Here is a 19,628-nt window from a genome sequence, read left to right on the forward strand (position 1 = left end):
AATAATAATAATTTAAACATTTTTTTTTTTCATTATCTTTAGTTACACATTATTCTTGAATTTTTAACTATGTAATACTTTTTAAGTTCATCCCTTATGCCTTGGAAGGAGGTCAACTTTGTTTTTTTAAATAGTAACACATATTTTTAATTTATAAAATGTTTGAGTTTTTAATTTAATAGTAAATGGCATTTGAATTTTTAATATAACTTTATTAGCTTATTAGATATAAACATTTAAAGTTTCAAAATTTTGAGTTAATATACATGTATAATACACATGGGATTGTAAATACAGGTAGCTAATTGGATTTTTATGACATTGCTGTCTCAGTCACGGATTGTTTATTATCAATTATGATTATCAATAGATATACTTTCTGTATTGTCAGTTAGTGTATTTATAAACTTATAACAATGTGCCTTACTACAATTGATAATAACAATGCTGTGGACCTGCTAATATCGATGTTATAAAAAACCAATTAGCTACCTATATTTGTAATCCCTTGTGTATTATACCTGTATATTAATTCAAAAATTTGAAACTTTAAATGATTATATCTAATAAACGAATTAAGTTATATTAAAAATTCAAATGCCATTTACTATTAAATTAAAAACTCAAACATTTTATTAAATTAAAAATATGTGTTACCATTTAAAAAAACAAAGTTGACCCCCCTCCAAGGCATAAGGGATGAACTTAAAAAGTATTACATAGTTAAAAATTCAAGAATAATGTGTAACTAAAGATAATGAAAAAAAAAAATGTTTAAATTATTATTATTCTGCAAGTAATTGAGTGGGTTATGATAAAAAAATCACCCTGTATATTGATTTATTTTATGATAATTGAATAAATAACAGTGTCCGTTTACCTACTAAAACAACAAATGTTTCAAGCTTCTAAAATATAAGGTCTTGTGGTAATCAGTATAATAACATTCATTTCGCAAAACAGGAGTAATTTTTAAAAACTTCAGTATTTTTCCAAAAAAATTATTTACGATAAAATATAAGATCTCCAGTTAGATAGTAAATTTAATACCCCTGAAATAACTACAAACAGAATTTGAACATTAGCGAAATTGGGTAGACTAATAATTTTTTTCTTTTTAAATGTATTTTTTAATATACGCCAAGTATGAATTTTAACTTAAATCAAAATTAGAAGGTATAATAATGCGAAAGAAGTCAACAAACTATCTGTTTATTTGATCAATAATCAGTTATGGTGAACATTGGGAAATAACGAGCCAACACATGAAATGTGATTGATTATCATTAATTAAAACAAATCACGTTTCTTTTTTTGGAAATTTTCACTAATAGTCCACTATTTCGTAATTATTTTCAGTTTAATCATCAAAACTATTATTTTGATGTGATATTTATTAAAAGTATCATAAGTTTCATCAAGGAAACAGTAAGTTGTTATCATATAAGGAAAATTTAGTAATATTCATTAGTCTCAACGTCTCTATAAAGTATTTTAATAACTTTAAGTATTAACTTTATAATGAATTGAATAAATTAATAGAAATTAATTAAAATTGAACAGACTATAATAAAATATTAAACATTCTCTAAACAACATGAAAAGTTTGCATAGTTTTTGTTCGCGGAATTTTGCAGATTTTCCTAAAATTTTCCTTGTTTAATAAAATGCAAATATTTTGTACTTATGAGTTAGTTGGAAATATATAACTATAAAAATCCTTGTACATTCAGGAACTTCTAAATACAATAACAATGAAAATAATCTCTTTATTTTTTTTATAAAAAAAAAATTACAATAAGACTTCTACGTATAATTTTAAATCACAATAAAAATGAATTACACAGTCGTTTATTTACACGTTCAGTAAGCGTTTAAACGCATAGTTATTTTGATCAGATATTTTAGAATTATCTGAATCATTATGACCTTAGCAGATACACAAATGAAATAATTAAACTCAATAGTTTGAGGTCATGGATTTTAACTTTGTTGACACTACTCTCACAATTTTTTACTGTGGTTAAGTAAACACTAACAATTCGCAGAAACGATAATGTATACAACGCATTACGCTTATAAACTATTAAATAACACAAAAAAACACTGTTTCTCACTTTTTTAGATCTCGTATCATCTATTACTTGGTGACTATTAAATGTTTACGTAAAATTATTTTTCCTAAAGTTTTCCAAAGCATGTGTATGTAAAGAAGTTAAAATACACTCGTGATTGACACTTGAAAAAAAAAAAATTACATTAAAGTTGGAACGTGTAGAATGAACTTCGTTTATATTTGTAGTCGAACAAAAATTTTTACTACGAATATATTACATTGTATATTTATGCTGTTACAGATCATCTAACATTACCAGTCTCGTAATCAGGATATTTAGTTGATTGGACCTAAGGACATTTGTTTTGTTTTTGGCTTATTAGTGACATGATTATATACTATTTATAGTAATAGCTTTCCAATCATGTAAAAGCGCCAGGTCAGCAATAATAACAACACGACATTACAACGACGTAGTCTAATTTTGTTATATGGCATTGATTTCGGAAGAGTTCTTATTTCGATGGAAGTTTCCGGAAGTCACATGACTATTCGGTGTGAATATGAATATGTGCTACCGTTAAGAAAATGATAGCTATAGTGTAGAGGAAATGAAGAATCGGTGCTTATGGATTTAAGACGGTCTGACTAGTCGCAAGAGGGTGAAATTTAATCCAGATACACTCTGTGTGATTTAATTCGTCTAACAACTTTACAATGCTCGTTTCTTATTAATACAGTAAACCTCTTCACATGTATCTCTAATCTTTAATCCTGTTAACCCAAATAATGTATTCGTCTTGGAATAATTTTACGTCATGTATTATACTGAAAAGACCCGTATGTTACTAAAATACCCAGATCAGATTTTACAACGGTTCTTAAATAGAATGTTTAAAGGCGCCTTGATTTAAATTTTTCCTTATTCAATTTTTTACACTTGCTTAGCTTTATATAAAGTAAGACAAGTGCTTATATATTAAATTCTATGCCAACAAAAAGTAATATATTTATATATATAAATTTTTGTTTACTAGGAATATAAACTTGGGATGTATTTATCCTGGTGTTTACAGTATAGAGGGATCTTTTTTTTTTTTTACTCAACTTGATTCATCGACAAAGCTTTTTAGTGATTTTTTTTTTTATAAATATTTAAAAAATCTGTTTTAAATACATTTTTATCGTTATGGGTGATAACTACGCTAATAATCGAATACTTAGTTTTCAATAACGCTTTTCATTTTTCGTTGTTTAACATTATCTAATTTCTTAAAAGCGTTATTACACTCAATATCTATACGAATTTGTTTTGTTTGAAAAATATTTCTTAAAAGTTTAAATAATTTTACTCATAGTTTAATAAAAGGAATTTTTAAATGCGTTTTATAATTTTATTCTCAAATTACCGAAGCTACAATAGTACAAATGTGATGAAGATACTAAGAAACGTGGATAAATTATTATTATTTAGTATTACACATGAACTAGGAGATACAATAAACTATATAAAGTGACTTAGGTGTAAATTTTCATAAATACTATTGAAATTGGTTATTAGCTTAATTCAGGCTATATTCAGCTTAAGACTGTTAGAAACATATCTGATGTGATTAAGTCTTCTTCTTCTTCCTCGCTTTAATCCCAACTACTTGGGGTCGGCCACCCTTAACCTAAACTTAACACGATCTCTCACATCATCTACGCTCACTTCAGCTGTCTTCATATTGCATTCAATAGCATCCCTCCATCTCTTTTTTGGTCTTCCTCTACCTCTTCCTTCTACATTCATTTCTATAACTGTTCTTACTGCTTCCGATTCTTCTCTCCTCATAACATGACCAAACCATCCAAGTCTATTTTTTCTCATCTTGTCCACATCGATACTACATCTGTACACCCTCTTATATGCTAATTCCTTATTCTATCTTTTCTAGTCATTCCACTCATCCATCTAAGCATTCTCATCTCTGCTACACTCATTCTATGTTTTACTTTCTTATCAACCGCCCTACACTCTGAACCATATATCATAGCTGGCCTCACTACAGTTTTGTAGAATTTACCTTTCAGCCTCATTGGAATTCTTTTATCGCATAAGGCGCCAGACGCTTCTCTCCACTTCAACCACCCGCACATAATTCTGTGTCTTACATCCTCGTCAATACCACCACTCTTTTGCACAACGGACCCTAAATACTTAAAACTCTCCACCTCTCCAATCACGTCCTCGCCTATTGTCACTGATCTCCTCATTTCACCTACCTCGTGTTCTCCTTTGTTAAACTCGTACTCTATATAATCTGTCTTACTTCTACTTATTCTTAAACCCTTTTCTTCAAGAGCTGATCTCCACACCTCTAGCCTTTGATTTATTTCCTCCCTATTTTCTCCTATTAACACTATATCGTCAGCAAACAACATGCACCACGGCACCTCTCCTTGTATTTCTCTAGTTTTTTCATCCATTATGTGAATTCACTTTATATTCTGTATTATCATTAAATATACTATTCACTATGTTGTAATAGTTTTTTTGTGTTGATAATACATTTAATATTACATTCTTTAATACAGACTGATAGCATTACAACTAAAGCCCTCATAATTTAAATATCGTATTGTATGTCATATCAAATATATTTTTGTTTCAATCACTAAATTTACATCCTTTAATTTATATCGAAATATTTTTAGGTAAAATAAATTGACACTATCGGTAGCTTTGTTTAAAAAATAATTTATTTTTATCAACAAAAATGTAAAAAATGTCAAATTTTTCGATCTTGGCTAATAGTATATATTTCAGTAATTTTTGTTTTTGTAAGTAATAACATTTTTGAGTTATGAAAAATAATTCGATTATTACATTTTTACTTCGAGTTGCCTTTACCATACATATCTAAAGTAATGGCCTTATTAGTTTTGTCGAGCTAAGCTATTAATGTTAAAATATTAATTACAAATTAAATAATTGAATACATTTATTTACAATTTTAATAAAAATTTAATTTAAATTATTAATAGAAAAAAATATTTTTAAATAACAGACTTATTATAGTACTAATAATCCAAGTATTTTAAAGAAACTATTTTTTTAGATTTCAAAAATGTTTTCATACATTTGTAAGTTTTGGGTAGTAAGACTTGGGCGGGAAAAATAAAAAATTTTGTTTTATATTTCAAATTTTATTAGACAATGTTAAACGTGATTTTGTGAAATCACCTACACATTTTTTCAAACCTTTTGAGCTTAGTATTTAATATTTTATATCAAATTCTAAGAACTAAATTTTGTGATTTAGTACATAAGAAGTTAAATACCTTGGTACACAAAATTTGATTTAAATAACTGGGATTACTGTTAAAAAATATCTGAAATGGTTGAAGACGGTAATGATTAAAGCTACTTAAAAGATGTCTGTATTGGTTTTGATGGTCTACATGATGCATTATGGCTGTCAATTATATTCACTTCATTATTACACATCGGTGCTCAGTATAACTGTATATAAGTATTTATTGCAGTCTGTGATATCGATGTGTTTGTTCCTATTGATATTCTATTGCAAATAGTGGGCCGCCTTGACCCGCATATCACGAATCCGAATAGTCTCATATATGCGACACACTGCTATTTCGGATTAGTCATTGCGAAGTGAAAATACGAGTCTTCACTACCTAAAGTACAACTGATATAAATGTATTACGATGTTTCTATACTCTATTTTCGAAATTTACTTTCAAATTGATAAACTGTAATGTACTTAAAAAAAAAAAAAAAATTGTATAAAATTTGGTTTTGTAAGTTATATATGAAAATTGTACATTTTTGTTATCTCTTCAGGAAAAATATTATATTGTATTTTAAATATTTTTACAATATGAATTCTGTTACGTATTCTTGGTATAATGATCATTTAATATTTTGCGTATACAAAAAACTGTAGTATTTAACGATTTCTTCACATTTTTGGCCTCTAAGCAGTTGTAGTAATTTACGTAAATTTCATACATACTAAGAAATTATGAAATTATTTAAAAATTCTGATAAACGAATCAGGAATCCCAATTACTCCCTTTGACATTTTTCAAAATTTTTTAATTTTAGCATTACATTTTCAGTACAAGTTGTCGTTTTGCACGTGTATTGGAGAATTTATTTAGAGGAAATACAACTTTATTATATACGACTATCATTTTTGAAAATACAATTATTGTAGTAGAGCGCACTAATGCTATAAAATATATTGATTTCTGTAATTAGCATTAAACTTTAGGCGACTTTCGGATTACAAATGTATAGGGCAAATTAAATAACTTTTTTAAAGATTCACAAGATTATCATTTTTTATAAAGATTCAATCTACAATGTTTGTTTAATAAGTTAATAATTACGATATACTGAAACGTACCTCGGGCATACAAACAAAGCTTTATAACGTTCCAACAATTAGCGTTACTCCTATTATGAGTTTATACTTAGATACTAATGACTTATTTTAAACATTAATATCCTTGTATAAATGAACACGGTAAGACACACGTTTTAAATTCTGTTTACATAACACTTATTCCGGAAAAATCATACACGTTTTTTCTGCGTACATCAAATTTATAAATTTTGCTTAAAATAAAACATACTGTTTCCAATAGTTGTAAATAAAGATTTATTTTTAAATATTTTCAAAGAATTATCTGCATAGATCATACAAAGATTTATAAGGATACTAAAAAAATTACAATATTCGACATTAAAATTTAATTTAGAACTATCTTTGGACTTTTAATGAGTTTCATGAACAAGTACAAGTTCGTCATTGCATTATTTAGTGTATGAATTAAATACCATAATTACGTACAAAGACTGTTGGTTTTTTAGACTAAGTTGATATTCAAACACTTTGTATAAGTTATGTATGAACTTAGTTTGTAAACTTTAGGTAAAGCATTTCTCAGAAAAATGTCGAGTTCATTTATTGTTTCGGTGATTAGCAAATTAATTAAGCTGTTATTTTATAGGAAAAACGTAATACGATAAAATTTCCAATTTAAACACGTGTTTATATTATTATGAAAGAAGCGAAACAAAAATTGTATTAACTAAAGCTATCGCTATAACAAACTCTTATAAAATGCATCCCACAATTTTACTATTTTTCCTTGGCAGAGTCAAAATAATAACATTAAATGTTAATATTCTGCCCATTATGTTTACTTTTTGAAATTTTGAAAAAATGTATTATTACTAAATTATGTTAGTATTATTAAATTAAGATACGAGCAATAACAATTAATAATTATTATAAAAAAATTATTATTATTGTAAAAATTTTTAATTTTCATATAAAATATAACTTTTCTTTGTAACTTTTCAATCAATAAATCTTTAATTTTAAATGACTATTGATTTTTAGTATTTTTTTAGGCTTAAAGGTAACTTGGTTTATTGCCAAACTTTAGACGTTAGTTTTATAAAATACTTAAAATTATATTTTTAGTATTTTATACCTATGAGAATTGAATAATATTCAATATATTAAATCATTGATTTAAATTAAAGAAGGATTGTTTTGAAATAATTTAATTTTAAGTTTTTTAATGTATATAATGTTATGGAAATTGAAATTTGTTAGTGAAACTCATTATTGGAACAATGTAACGACTTTGTTATTAAAACTTATAATATTTATAAGCAAATATTTATGTATTAAAAAAAAAATGGCGTTCAAATTTTATAATTATAAGACAAAATACTTTGTGATGCTATTGTGATATGCTTAAGTATAGATAAAAAAAAAATTAATCAAATGTTCATAGTTGAAAGTCGTTAGATATATTAATGTCCATAACCATAAAACAAGTATTAGAAAATAATTTATAATATTAATTTTATGTATTTGGAGATATAAAATAATAACTGATCGCTTGGTTGTTTTTTGAACTCAAATAAAACCGTCAATTTTCATTAGAATACATAAATTGTTTTGTATTAAAATCGATATACCAATTCCAGTTATGTTTCAGTGATAATTAAACGCTAATAAAAAAGATAGTTGTTACAGGTCGTTTACTGCTTTTTACAATCCCGTGTTAAAAAGATTTTCCCATATACCAAAAGAGTTTATAATGTAAACGTTTATCCGACATAACCCACTAACGCTTTAAGCTGGGTGTAATTTAATTATAAAAACAAAATTAAAATGATGTTACATACACGCCAAGTTCTGTAACTGGTACCTGAAATCCTTCAGACCAACTCGGAAAAATTGGACTTATTAATTTTAATCGGGTCCATGTGATAATATAATTACTTAATAACTGAAAGGGTTCCATGTAATTAAAAATAAAAATAAATACATTTTTCGCATAGAAAAATTTTGCATATTTAACTTCTCTTCTACTTGTACTTTATAAAAACTATTTGGCGTTGTTTATATTTGATCCTTTTAAAATTTTAAAAGAATAAAATCTAGTTAAAATATTTAATGTATTCATACTATGATGAACATTAAATAATAATTTTACAATATTAAGCAAATGTTTATAGGTATTCTTTAAAATTAATTTTATAATCAAACTTTCCTAGATCTATTGTTACATTCGCCATTAATATCTGTATTTATTGGCAGACATGGAGTTTCATAATTTTTTATGGTCTTAAGTTTATTAAAATATAAGCGTTTAGAAATATAGCTAGTGACATTATGAACATAATTCACGATGAACTAATAACAACTGGTAATTTATTGTATACTTATAAATGTTAATGAAGTTATTAATAGCTTATTTTAAAAATACTAACAAACATTTTACAACTTCCTTTAAACTTTCAAAATAAATTAAATGTTCATGTTTTGTAGGATACATTAAATGGTATGTATGGGAAAAGTATTTTAATTATCTATAAAGATTCTCTGGGTTAAATTTCTCACAAAATATATATTAAAGCTCATATTTTAATAATTTATGAAAGTACGGAAGTAATTCTAATTACCATCTTAAAATTTGATATCATAATATTTTACTGGAAAAATACAGGAGTATATTATTAATTCATAATAGTATTGTCAGTGGTTTGTGTTTAAACTAATCTGTAATAAACAGAAATAGAAAACTATTTAAACAAATGGTAAGGTTATTGACACTGCAGGAAATATTTTTTAAATTCATTATAATAAAAATAATAGGAAGATTAATGAATGAATAATTTAATTTTTAAAAATTGCGTTTAATTAATTGCATTTCTATTTTAAATTGGACTTGGATTTGTGTTAAATACAAAATTAATTCAGTTAATGATATCAATATTTTAATTCATAAAATTACTTAGAAAGCTTAAATATCGATATTCAAAGGATAATGAATCTACTATTCAACATTTTCAAGATAAATAATCTAAAAAGTACCTATTTTATAATCTAAAATAAATTATAAATATAATAAATAACAAATTATTATTTTATTTTATAAAAAAAACTGGAAATTGTGAGATATGATACTATTTTTTTTTATCGAGTGTTTAATGCCATAAGCATCCTTTTATACAAAAAATAATACATCGAGTTTAACTAAAAATTAGTTTAATTTTATATCATGTTAATTAATGTTTAACTTTTCGGTTATGAATAGTATAAAATTTCTATGTTTATCGATTTGAGATCTTTAATTATAACTTTATTGTTATGATAATAATTGTTTATGTATTTTTACTCCACTATTAAATTTTCTTATATTTTAAGAATAAAAATTTATATCTTTTATATTTTTGGGAATGATACATTCTATTTTTTGTCACTTATAAATTTTAATTCTGATCGTTTTTAAATCCTATGATGTATAATTATATTTAGTTTATTATGTTAGTTAATCATTTTTGATACAAGAAGTTCGCAATTTTAGTGATTTGTACATGTTTAATAAGTATTCTTGTTACCTTTTATTAATTGCCTCAGTTCATTGAGAGCTTGAGCTTTTCGTTCAGGAGTTTCTCTCAGTTCGGTTTCTGCCCGTTCCTGATAAACCTCCTCTAATTCTTGTTCGTCTTCAAACCGGAGTTTATAATCTTCTCCCATCTTTATGAATGCACTTCCATCCGCAGCTATCTCCATGTTTTCTGTATTATTTAAACACGTAAATAATTATTAACGAAGAAATGTACTAGCAAAAATGTTAAGTTCTTAAAACGAAGTTTAAAAAAATAATTAATCTTATGTCAACGTTCCGAACGCGTCGCTTCTTTGTCTACTAACGTTCTAATATTACTCACGTTCGAGCAATCGGTATTTTCTGAGCCTTCAGCTTGTAGCATATCATAACTAAAGGAAAAAAACAAATAAAGATAAAGTGATGAAATTACAATACAATCAGTATGCGAGTTTTACTGATAGTGAGCGGCCACCACCATATGCAGGTTTTTATTTATATATAGATATATACATTTTATTTTTTTCAATGGCATGGCACCTAATAGTGGGAGGTGGAGGGGCAACAGTCAATGAGCTGACATTATAAACAGTACGTAGCGTGCACTATGCACCTGGATAATTGATAGTCTGTACATGATTTTTGATAATATGGTCGTTTTTTTTTGGTTATTATATCACAATTTGCAATTACAATATATTATTAAAATGGTTAGTGATACATTAAGTTGCTTGAGATTTTAAGTACAATTTAAATTGTTGTTTGATTCTTTCATAAAATAAGAGTAAAAGTATAAGTATTACGAATTATATTTGCCCTTGAAATTAACTATTAATTCTAGACTTTCGTTTAATGCAACGAATTTTAAACTAGTTATCCCTACTATTGCTTTTAACAGTTAATTAACTATTTTTCTACTTTTTAAGTTCATTATCACCAGATTAATGATCTTAAAATATTGACGCACGTAAAATTAATTTAAAAACCCTAATAGCAAAAATTTTCCTTTTTTTGACCAAGTAATTTTTTTGAAAATAAAATGTTGAAAAGCTGAGCACGTTAAGTAATATTGCCAGAAAAGCGTTTTTTCCTTGTTCTTTTATATAATATGATAATAATGCATTCGTTTTCAATTTCACTCTAACAGGAAAAAAACTAGTTGTCTTTTGGCTCTAGAAAAAATGATCATATTCGCTTTTGAATAAAAAATTGAACTGTTCTTTGATACATCTTATATCAATGAATAGAATATGTTTAATAATTTAACCTAATTACAAATGTTCCTAAACCTAAAACATAAAAAGTACGCTATATTTGAATGTTTTATAGCTTTCATAGGCTGTAATATTATTTAAAACATTTACGGGTATAACTTTTTCTTTTTACTTCGCCTTAATCCTTACTTGGAGTTGGCTAAGTATATATCTATGTCTTCATTTTTATGCTAATATTTTGAACTCATTACAGAGTTCATAATTTTCATTCTTAAAAATAAATATTTGTTATTTATATGTATAAAAAATATCTTAGAGGTCAAAGACAGTTCAAATTAAAATTTACCATTATTTTCTGCGTGTATAAAACACATGACCGAACTCGACAATTTATTTATTAATTTCAAAGAACTTTGTCTGGGTTATAATTAATTAATAAACCCTCTTTGCTCTTACAAAATGATTATCAACGCAATAACGTCAACGTGGGGGGGGGTATAATGTGTATTTCGAGACACTATAATTAAATAAAGGGCTTGATTAAAGACAACAAAATAAAATCATTCATATTTTTACTATAATGCTATCTAATTTAAATTCTGATTAAAAATGCTGTCTGTTCATTTTTTTTTTTTGAATGCAGATGATACTAGATAGACAGATGATTTATACTAGAATAGCATACTTAAACATAAACAAATATTGCTATTTTATTAAATACCAAAAATAATTATCTGTATTAAACAACTTAATTGGTTCTATTCTTATTAAATAATTAATAAGTACAGTTTTATAATCCTTCCATGTGCATTGTTATGTACAATTGTATAAAAATACAACCTACTTAAAAATATATCTCTTGACCGTTCTCTAACACATTGTTTATTTACTGTAAACCGGTATTTATACTTGACATGTGTTGTAGGTTGTTTTGCCAGTAAGATGATAATAAGGAGCTCTTTTTTTTTTATAATTTGCATGACATTACTAAACCATGGGTATTAAATATTATTTTTTAAATGTCACAAAATTCACTTTGGTTAATTCTTTCAAAATATTCAGAAAAAAATTAACAAAATAAGATTTATTATAATAAGTAATTTAATTTATAAAATATATGTGTTGCAGTAGAACTTGTGGATTAATAGACTTAAAAAACTTAACTTAAAGAATTTTTTACCAAGTTAATTAGCCAAATGAGATATTTTAAAACAAAAGACATTTTGTCGGAAATTCGATTTTCAAAACTTTTTCATACTTAAATAAAATACGTAGTATAATATAGTTGTTATTACTTTGAACGAACACTCGATTTATAATAGAACAACAAGAGGTAAAGCCGATGTTAAAACTTTAGGGTTTTCACTCTTCAACTTGAGCTTTTATACGGTTGAACAAATATATTTGTATTTTCAAGTGACAATTACCCATGGCCAGTCAAATTTTGACTCACAAATTCAAATTCATAAAAAAGTTGATCCTCAAAATTATAATATTATAATTGAAATTATTAGTCAATAGATGAAAGATAAATTAACTCCATAGAAGAAATTTGAACTAAAATATTTCATAACTTATACAAAATACATACCATCGATGTACTTAAGACAAGATTTTTAAAGTAAAGTTTTAAAGTACAAAGCTATTGTACTTTTAATTATAATAAAAAGCAAATAAATATTTAACATATTTTATATTTATACTCATGCTTAAAAAAATTCTTTTATTTAGTATACAAATATTTAATAATAATAAAAATAAATAAATATTAATAATAATAAAAATTTCGTTGTACTTGTTATAACCCAGCATTTTAGTCCTGTTCTTGAATAAATATATCACTGTAATTCTTAAATTACTTAAGATTATTTATTATTAAATTATTTAATTAAATTATTCAAAACTATGTGTCGCTAAATTAACTTTTTAGTAAGATAATTAAAAAAACAACACTACAATCTTAGGTTAATTTTTTTTAAGAAACTATAATTTTTATTTGAAAGAAAAATTTTAATATTTTTAAAAATAAAAATTTTGGGTTAATGAATAAATTTTAAACATAGTAAAAATTAATTTTAATAGTATAGGTTTTAATGCATGGATGGTGTGAACGAGTTGATAGTTGTTGTATTGCCACTGGTTCGATCACCGGTCTCATATATTAACTTAGTATTTAGAGTCAACATTCATTATTCAAGCGGTGGTTTAGCTGTCCAGTACTCAAGTAATACATTAAATTTTATTTAATCAATTAAAAATTTTATTTAAGAACATGTGTGAAACTTTAACAAAACAAAAATTCTCTAAAAAATAGATCGCCTGAGTATAAGAACAACAAAATGTTATTACATTTGTTGGATACAAAAGTTGTATCGGACACTGCCCTCAACCTATCAAAACTTTTCGGCAGTTTGTTATTACTTTTTCAGCGCTTATATTAAACATGTCAAAAAACAATATTTTCGATTTTTAGAAACACGTTGGGAATACCTACGATGATGATATCACATGTAATATCGTAGTCAAATAAACCATCAGAGAATAACTCTGAAGTACAACATATATAAGAAAAGTTTTATTTATGTTATATTTCAAGTCAATATTGTAAACAATTATGCCAATGTAATTTGCTTAGGTTATTTGTAAGAAATTAAAAAAAATTGAAGTTGTGTATATTAAAACAAAATGAAAATAGATGATAAACAGTGATTAAAATTATTATCGTAAAAGACGCTTCGATGCAAATCTGTAGAAAGTGTTTAATTTTAAGAAATTGGTGGATTACATTGCATAATAAGAAAAATAACATCAAAACCTATTTTCTAAATTATATATCCTGATTGGTAATTCTTAGATTTAAAAGTTTAATTTATGAATAATATTTTGTGTAGCAATTAAATATAGTATAAAATTAATATTTAATAATTTACTATTGTAATTTTTATGGAGAATCTATACAAAATAATAAAGTAGTTGTATATTTCGTTGCTTTTAACGTGTAAAAAAATTTAAAGGGCTTGATGCAATACTTTTCAAACAAAAATTGTTGTTACTTATAAATAAATACATTGGACTACAAGGGACTTTCATCAGAATCAAAAATACATTTTTCAAAATCCACTTTTCGCGCGTTTTAAAATCTTCAAAAAGACTTATTCTATCACTTCTAATTTTTGATATTATTACTAATTAGTAAAAAATATGTATTTACAAATAAAAAATAATTAAAACAAAACAAACATTTGTTTTCAAATGATTACTGATTTTGATTTTTAATATATTAAAAATAATCAGCACAAAATGTCATGTTTAATCTATTTTTTTGGTCCTTTAGTGTTGATTTTTGTGAAAATTTGTACAAAAAAAAAAAAAAATGAATATTTTACCATAACGTTTAGAGCAATTGCAAGTTTGAAATGCTGGACATTATTAAACGGAAAATTTTATAAGAATAAAACAAATTGTATTGTAAAGATTAATATGCAGTCAGGAAATTTACAGTATATAATAATAATTACTATTTACAATAAATTTATCAAAAAAGCTCAATATTTATTTTGCATTATAGTAATTACTTCTAAGTAACTTACGGTGTTTAAATAGATTCTACAATTGAAATATCCAGAACTATATGAAATTTAATGATTTACTTTAACTAAATAATCCGATCAAAACGTTGTTAAAAAAATCTACACAATTAAGCGTTTTATAAAATTTGATTATAATTATAAAAATCCATTGTTAAATTCAGGTGAAACTAAAAATAATTTTTTTTAGAAACGATTTGTATAGAAACATATTAACAAAAAATTTGGAATATTATAGACAGAAAGTAACTCAAAAAATAAAGTTAAAAAATTAATTAATTACAAAGAAAAATTATTTTGTAAATAAAACATAATATTAATTCGTACTTAATTTGATAATAAATATTTTAAAAACAATAGAAATGAATAATTTAAATTGTCTATTTAGAATATGTGGGCTAATTAACTTATATTACTAATAATATGTAAAGAGACAAAAATAAAAACATCATTGATGGGTAAATTTTTTATCCTCCTGTAGACGGATTTGGTCCACAGGCCTCTATTGCCGACTCCTATAAAGACATATCGGCAGACTAATATATTAATATACAGTATATAAGTTTTATGATACCTGAGTAGTTTGATTACGTAACATAAGAGATATAAATCTCTAGGACATTTGTGATATTTGAAAAGACTAAACCATATAATATTCAAAAAAAAAAGTTAATTAGGAGAATTGTATTTTCTCCTATATCTATCATTTATTCCACGCTTTTTTAAATTTTGAAAAGATGGTAATAACTAAAGTGAAAAACAATGAACACAGCAATTATTATTTTAAAAACATTTATTATCAAATAATTATTAGGTAAGATGTTTTTCTTCTATCTTTCTATGTTATCGCTTACTTTTTTGATACTTTCTTCTAATTTAGGCTTCTTATTTAAAATTTTTTTTTTTTTTTTTAAGCTAAAAAATAATAGAAATTTTAATACTAAGTTATTATGAGTAATAATTGAATTTACCCATTGCTGATAGCCTTTGTTTTTTCTTTAGTTTTTGATAGATCTACACATTTATCTTCTATCGATGTTTGCAAAATTGCTTTTGGTTTAGATTTTTTTTTGATTTTTTTATCAATTTTTGTCTTAAGAATGATGTTTTGTTTAATTTTATTATAATTGGCAGTAGACAAAGTACCTTCTTTGGTTAACGAGGTTTTTTTTTTCTTGACCGACGTACTATCTTGTGTTATTTTAGATACATTTTGTGAACCGCTAATTGATAATATTTTATTGTTTATTTTTGCTTTTTTTGGATTTACAACATTTTTAGTAACTTCACCAGGATTTTGAATTTTATGACGCATTGCTCTCATTACATTTTTATCTTTTTCGCTCATTCCCTACTTATTAATTTACTTGAACTTTTATAAATTTAAATAGCTTAATATTTTAATAAAACATTAATCTAATCATTTGAATGGTTTTATTTAGTACGTTGTTATTTTTTATTTTTATCAAGCCAATCATGAAATTTTTATAAATTAGTAAAGTTTACGTTTTCTACAAATAAACTATTAAATAGGCGTTTAAATACCAAAAAGATAACTTGTTATAAAAGTTTTATCATGTTATTTTTTTTAAATAAACATTTAAAATTAAAAACATATTTAAAATGTAAATTTGAAACTAATAAATAAAAAAAAAAGTGTAACTCAAAAAATTGTATTTACATATTTCTGAAATAATGCAACCATCATTACAACCAAAAACATATTGATCTATCCTAGTGCAAAGTGAAAATTATAATTAAATGATGATTTTCTAAATTAAATGCTTATTATTTATTATTAATTACTTGAATAATTATTAAAAATGGAAAAATATATTTGTACTTATTTTAATTAAAAAAAAAAGAAAATCATTTTAAAAATTTTTTAAGTTATAAACAATACATATCTCGCTTATATGGTTGTATTTTTTTTTTAATTATTGAGGTTATCTTTTTGACAGGTATTATTAGCGCCATCTAGTCAGTAAATACAACACTTAACTTGTGTTAGATCTCGTTACATTAAGGAAATATTTATTTAATACAACACATTGATGTTTTTTATGATATTAAGGATGTTTATTGAAAACTCATTAGATTTATGAATTGTATTTTATACATTTATAGTTATGTACAGTTACTACTTGTTTTCACCTTTATGAATTCATCAGAGAATTTTATGGCTAAAGTATTATTGATTTTTCTGTCAATCAATAATTAAATTTAATTTTTAGAATATTGAACTGGTATTATTCAATTATTTTATTTATTATATAGTTACTAGGCTCCGCTCCAGACCCGGGGCCTTACGAGCCTTATGCGCCTTCGGTGCGTAAGCCTCTTCGGGCTGTCATCATAAGTAGGCCACCGATTCCGGCAGGGTTACCCGGCTACGCTGGGCACGATAAGTATTTTGTAAAAAAAATATTACATCAGAATCAGTGTAACAAAAATATATTAAAAATGTTATTATTAAAATCAGGAAAATTCAAAAAGAGAATATAGTAAAATGTATTGGGTATAAGGTTGACGTTTGTTAATGAGGTATTCCCTTTTAGGCCTATTCAAAAATTATTTTAGGAGGATATTTAATATTTTTTACATTGTTAAACATGTTATAGAATTTTTTTTGCTAAAAATCAAAGTAATGATGAAAAAAGGACATTAGGTCCTTATTTATTAGAAGTTGTCTAAAAAAATATTGATAACTCTGGTTCATAGGGCCCATATCTCCCTTAAATACACCCCGAGTATATATAAAAATTATTAATATTCTAATTATAATAATTGAGAATAATTACAAAAAAATTCAGCAGGTTATTATACGTGGGACTATGTAAAAAATTTAATTCTGATAAAAATATTGGTAACTGCGATTTAACGTTGGACAGCATAGTTGTCATAGATGATTTCCAATTTAAACAATAAACTCATAGATCATATATGAGAAAAAAAAGATTATTAATAATGTATTATTCCGATAATGAAAGTACAAACTTATATAATTGTAACTGTCTTGAAATTTATATATAACATATAATATTCCTCAATAAAAAATATATATAAAATATAGTGCTATGTGCAAGTACAAAATAGTGTCTTAATAAAAATACATATTACACCATATAATTAAGGTTCAGAATAAACGTGTGAGCAGAAATGACTCAATGCGCATATTAAAACAATGCGCGTGGACTTAAAAAAAAAAAAAGCTCGTAAACGGTGAAAAATGAACGGATTGAATTGATATCTCAGGAATGTCATTGGACGGGTCTGATGAAAATTTCAAACCTTAAGTCGTAAAACACTGGCGTTAGCGAGCGTTTTTCTCGAAAACGGTCGAAATTTTATAACGCTCGCGGGTGAGCGGCAAAAATTTTACGACCTTGGCCAATAATTTTCCCGGAGTCTGGTGACCGAGTACTTTCTTTGAAAAAAAAAATTTTGAAAATCCGAGCACGCTAATTATTTTTTCCAGAAAAGCGTTTTTTTCCTTGTTCTATTATATAATAAGATTAAACAAGTTAGCTATGACATTAGTGTTCTATAATAAAAAAAAAAACTTTTTTAATTTTGCCGTGAGAAATTCAAGGAATGTGCTATATATTATATGAAATGGAATATCGGTATGTAATTTAGCTTAACCCGTGTAAACCTACATTTTTAATATTATTGCTGATGTCATATATAATTATCTTATATTTAGTATTAAGATTTTTAGACCACAAAATTAATATCAAACTAACGTTGTTCGTTACATCTTCCGTGAAATATTATTGAATTTTGAATGTCTAACGTTTTAGTAACTTTTAGTGTCACTATTTTTAGCTTGTATTTCTTTAACAATGTTTCAAGCCATTTCAGGTTTAAAAATAGTGCGTATGTTACATGTTTCAAAAAATAGGCTATTTTTCCAATTTCTAGTTTTATTATCTTCAACTTTACGTATCTAAAACATGTTTACTAGTTCCAAAATAATCGAATTTTACTAGGCAGAAACTGTGCGGTAAACCCCTAACCTGGAGTACCAGACTAAATTACTTAAAGTAATATGTTATAGGGGTATCAACTTTATTTTTTAAATCGTAAAAATTTACAAAAAAAAAACCCCAGCACAGGGGGGTCGCAGCACAGTGGTGACGTGGCATAGTTGGATCAAGTATAATGATACCTGACAGTGATTAAAATCACTATCAAAAATAAACGCTTCGATGCAAATCTTTAGATAGTGTTTAATTTTAAAAAAATTGGTCCTTTATTCCAAAAGCTACTTGATCTGCTGGTTCCTTACTAATATCTCGATTAAGATAAAGTATGTCGAATGAAAAAGGGTTTATTAAAAAATATTATTTCTCATAAAAAAATTGTGTGGATCCATAAAATTTTCAATAAGTTATAGCATTATAAAGTTAAATATAATATAAATAATAAAATCGAGAATTTTCACACGAAAATAGCATTCGGTAGCCATTTTCGCCGTGAAGACAAGTCCAGAGGTCAAATTTTTTTTTTTCAAATTAAAGTACATTACATTAGCTTTAATTTAAGATATATATAAAAGTGTCAGACCTTCCGGAACATTTTCAAAAGTTAAGTTGAAAAAGTTAATTTTTTTTAAAAAAGTTGTCATTTTAAATCCCCCCCTGTGGACAGTTAAAGGATCAGATATAACAAAAAAATATACCAAATGAAAGGTAATGATATCATGCATCTATATAAAAAAAAAATATATTGATATGTTCATTTTTGAAAAAGTTACGGCAGTATTTAGTAAAAATAATTGAAAAAATTTCGAAAATTAGCGATTTTTAAATTTGTAATTTTTTTGGAGGTTTCCCCCATTTA

The 19,628-nt window shown here is 25.2% G+C and overlaps 2 protein-coding genes across 3 annotated transcripts in view; both read right to left on the reverse strand.

The window, feature by feature from the left end:
• Positions 1 to 19,628, reverse strand: part of LOC126899776 (alpha-tocopherol transfer protein-like) — a 47,690-nt gene that overhangs the window by 14,712 nt on the left and 13,350 nt on the right. Inside the window, exons 1-2 of one of the 2 annotated variants that reach the window (XM_050674969.1) lie at positions 10,326 to 10,470; positions 9,993 to 10,172 (exon numbers count right to left, since the gene is read on the reverse strand). In XM_050674969.1, coding sequence (XP_050530926.1) covers positions 9,993 to 10,167 — 175 coding nt within the window. In that variant the 5' untranslated portion in view covers positions 10,168 to 10,172; positions 10,326 to 10,470. Of the gene's footprint in view, positions 1 to 9,992; positions 10,173 to 10,325; positions 10,471 to 19,628 lie in introns of those variants that run through there. The other variant, XM_050674970.1, reaches the window with a different exon arrangement.
• Positions 15,597 to 16,309, reverse strand: LOC126899782 (uncharacterized). The gene is made up of 2 exons (XM_050674979.1): positions 15,755 to 16,309; positions 15,597 to 15,698 (listed from the first exon to the last, which is right to left on the reverse strand). The coding sequence occupies exons 1-2, from the start codon at positions 16,129 to 16,131 to the stop codon at positions 15,614 to 15,616; spliced, it is 462 nt and encodes a 153-aa protein (XP_050530936.1). The 5' UTR covers positions 16,132 to 16,309; the 3' UTR covers positions 15,597 to 15,613.

The sequence above is a fragment of the Daktulosphaira vitifoliae genome, unplaced genomic scaffold (assembly GCF_025091365.1).
Source record: "Daktulosphaira vitifoliae isolate Bord-2020 unplaced genomic scaffold, ASM2509136v1 Scaffold_2, whole genome shotgun sequence".
Lineage (NCBI taxonomy): Eukaryota > Metazoa > Arthropoda > Insecta > Hemiptera > Phylloxeridae > Daktulosphaira > Daktulosphaira vitifoliae.

Coding starts and splice junctions, on each gene's coding strand:
- LOC126899782 (XM_050674979.1), bottom strand. CDS start 16,131: ATGAGCGAAAAAGATAAAAATGTAATGAGAGCAATGCGTCATAAAATT. Junction 15,699..15,754: donor ACAAAGGCTATCAGCAATGG/GTAAATTCAATT, acceptor ATTATTTTTTAG/CTTAAAAAAAAAAAAAAAAA.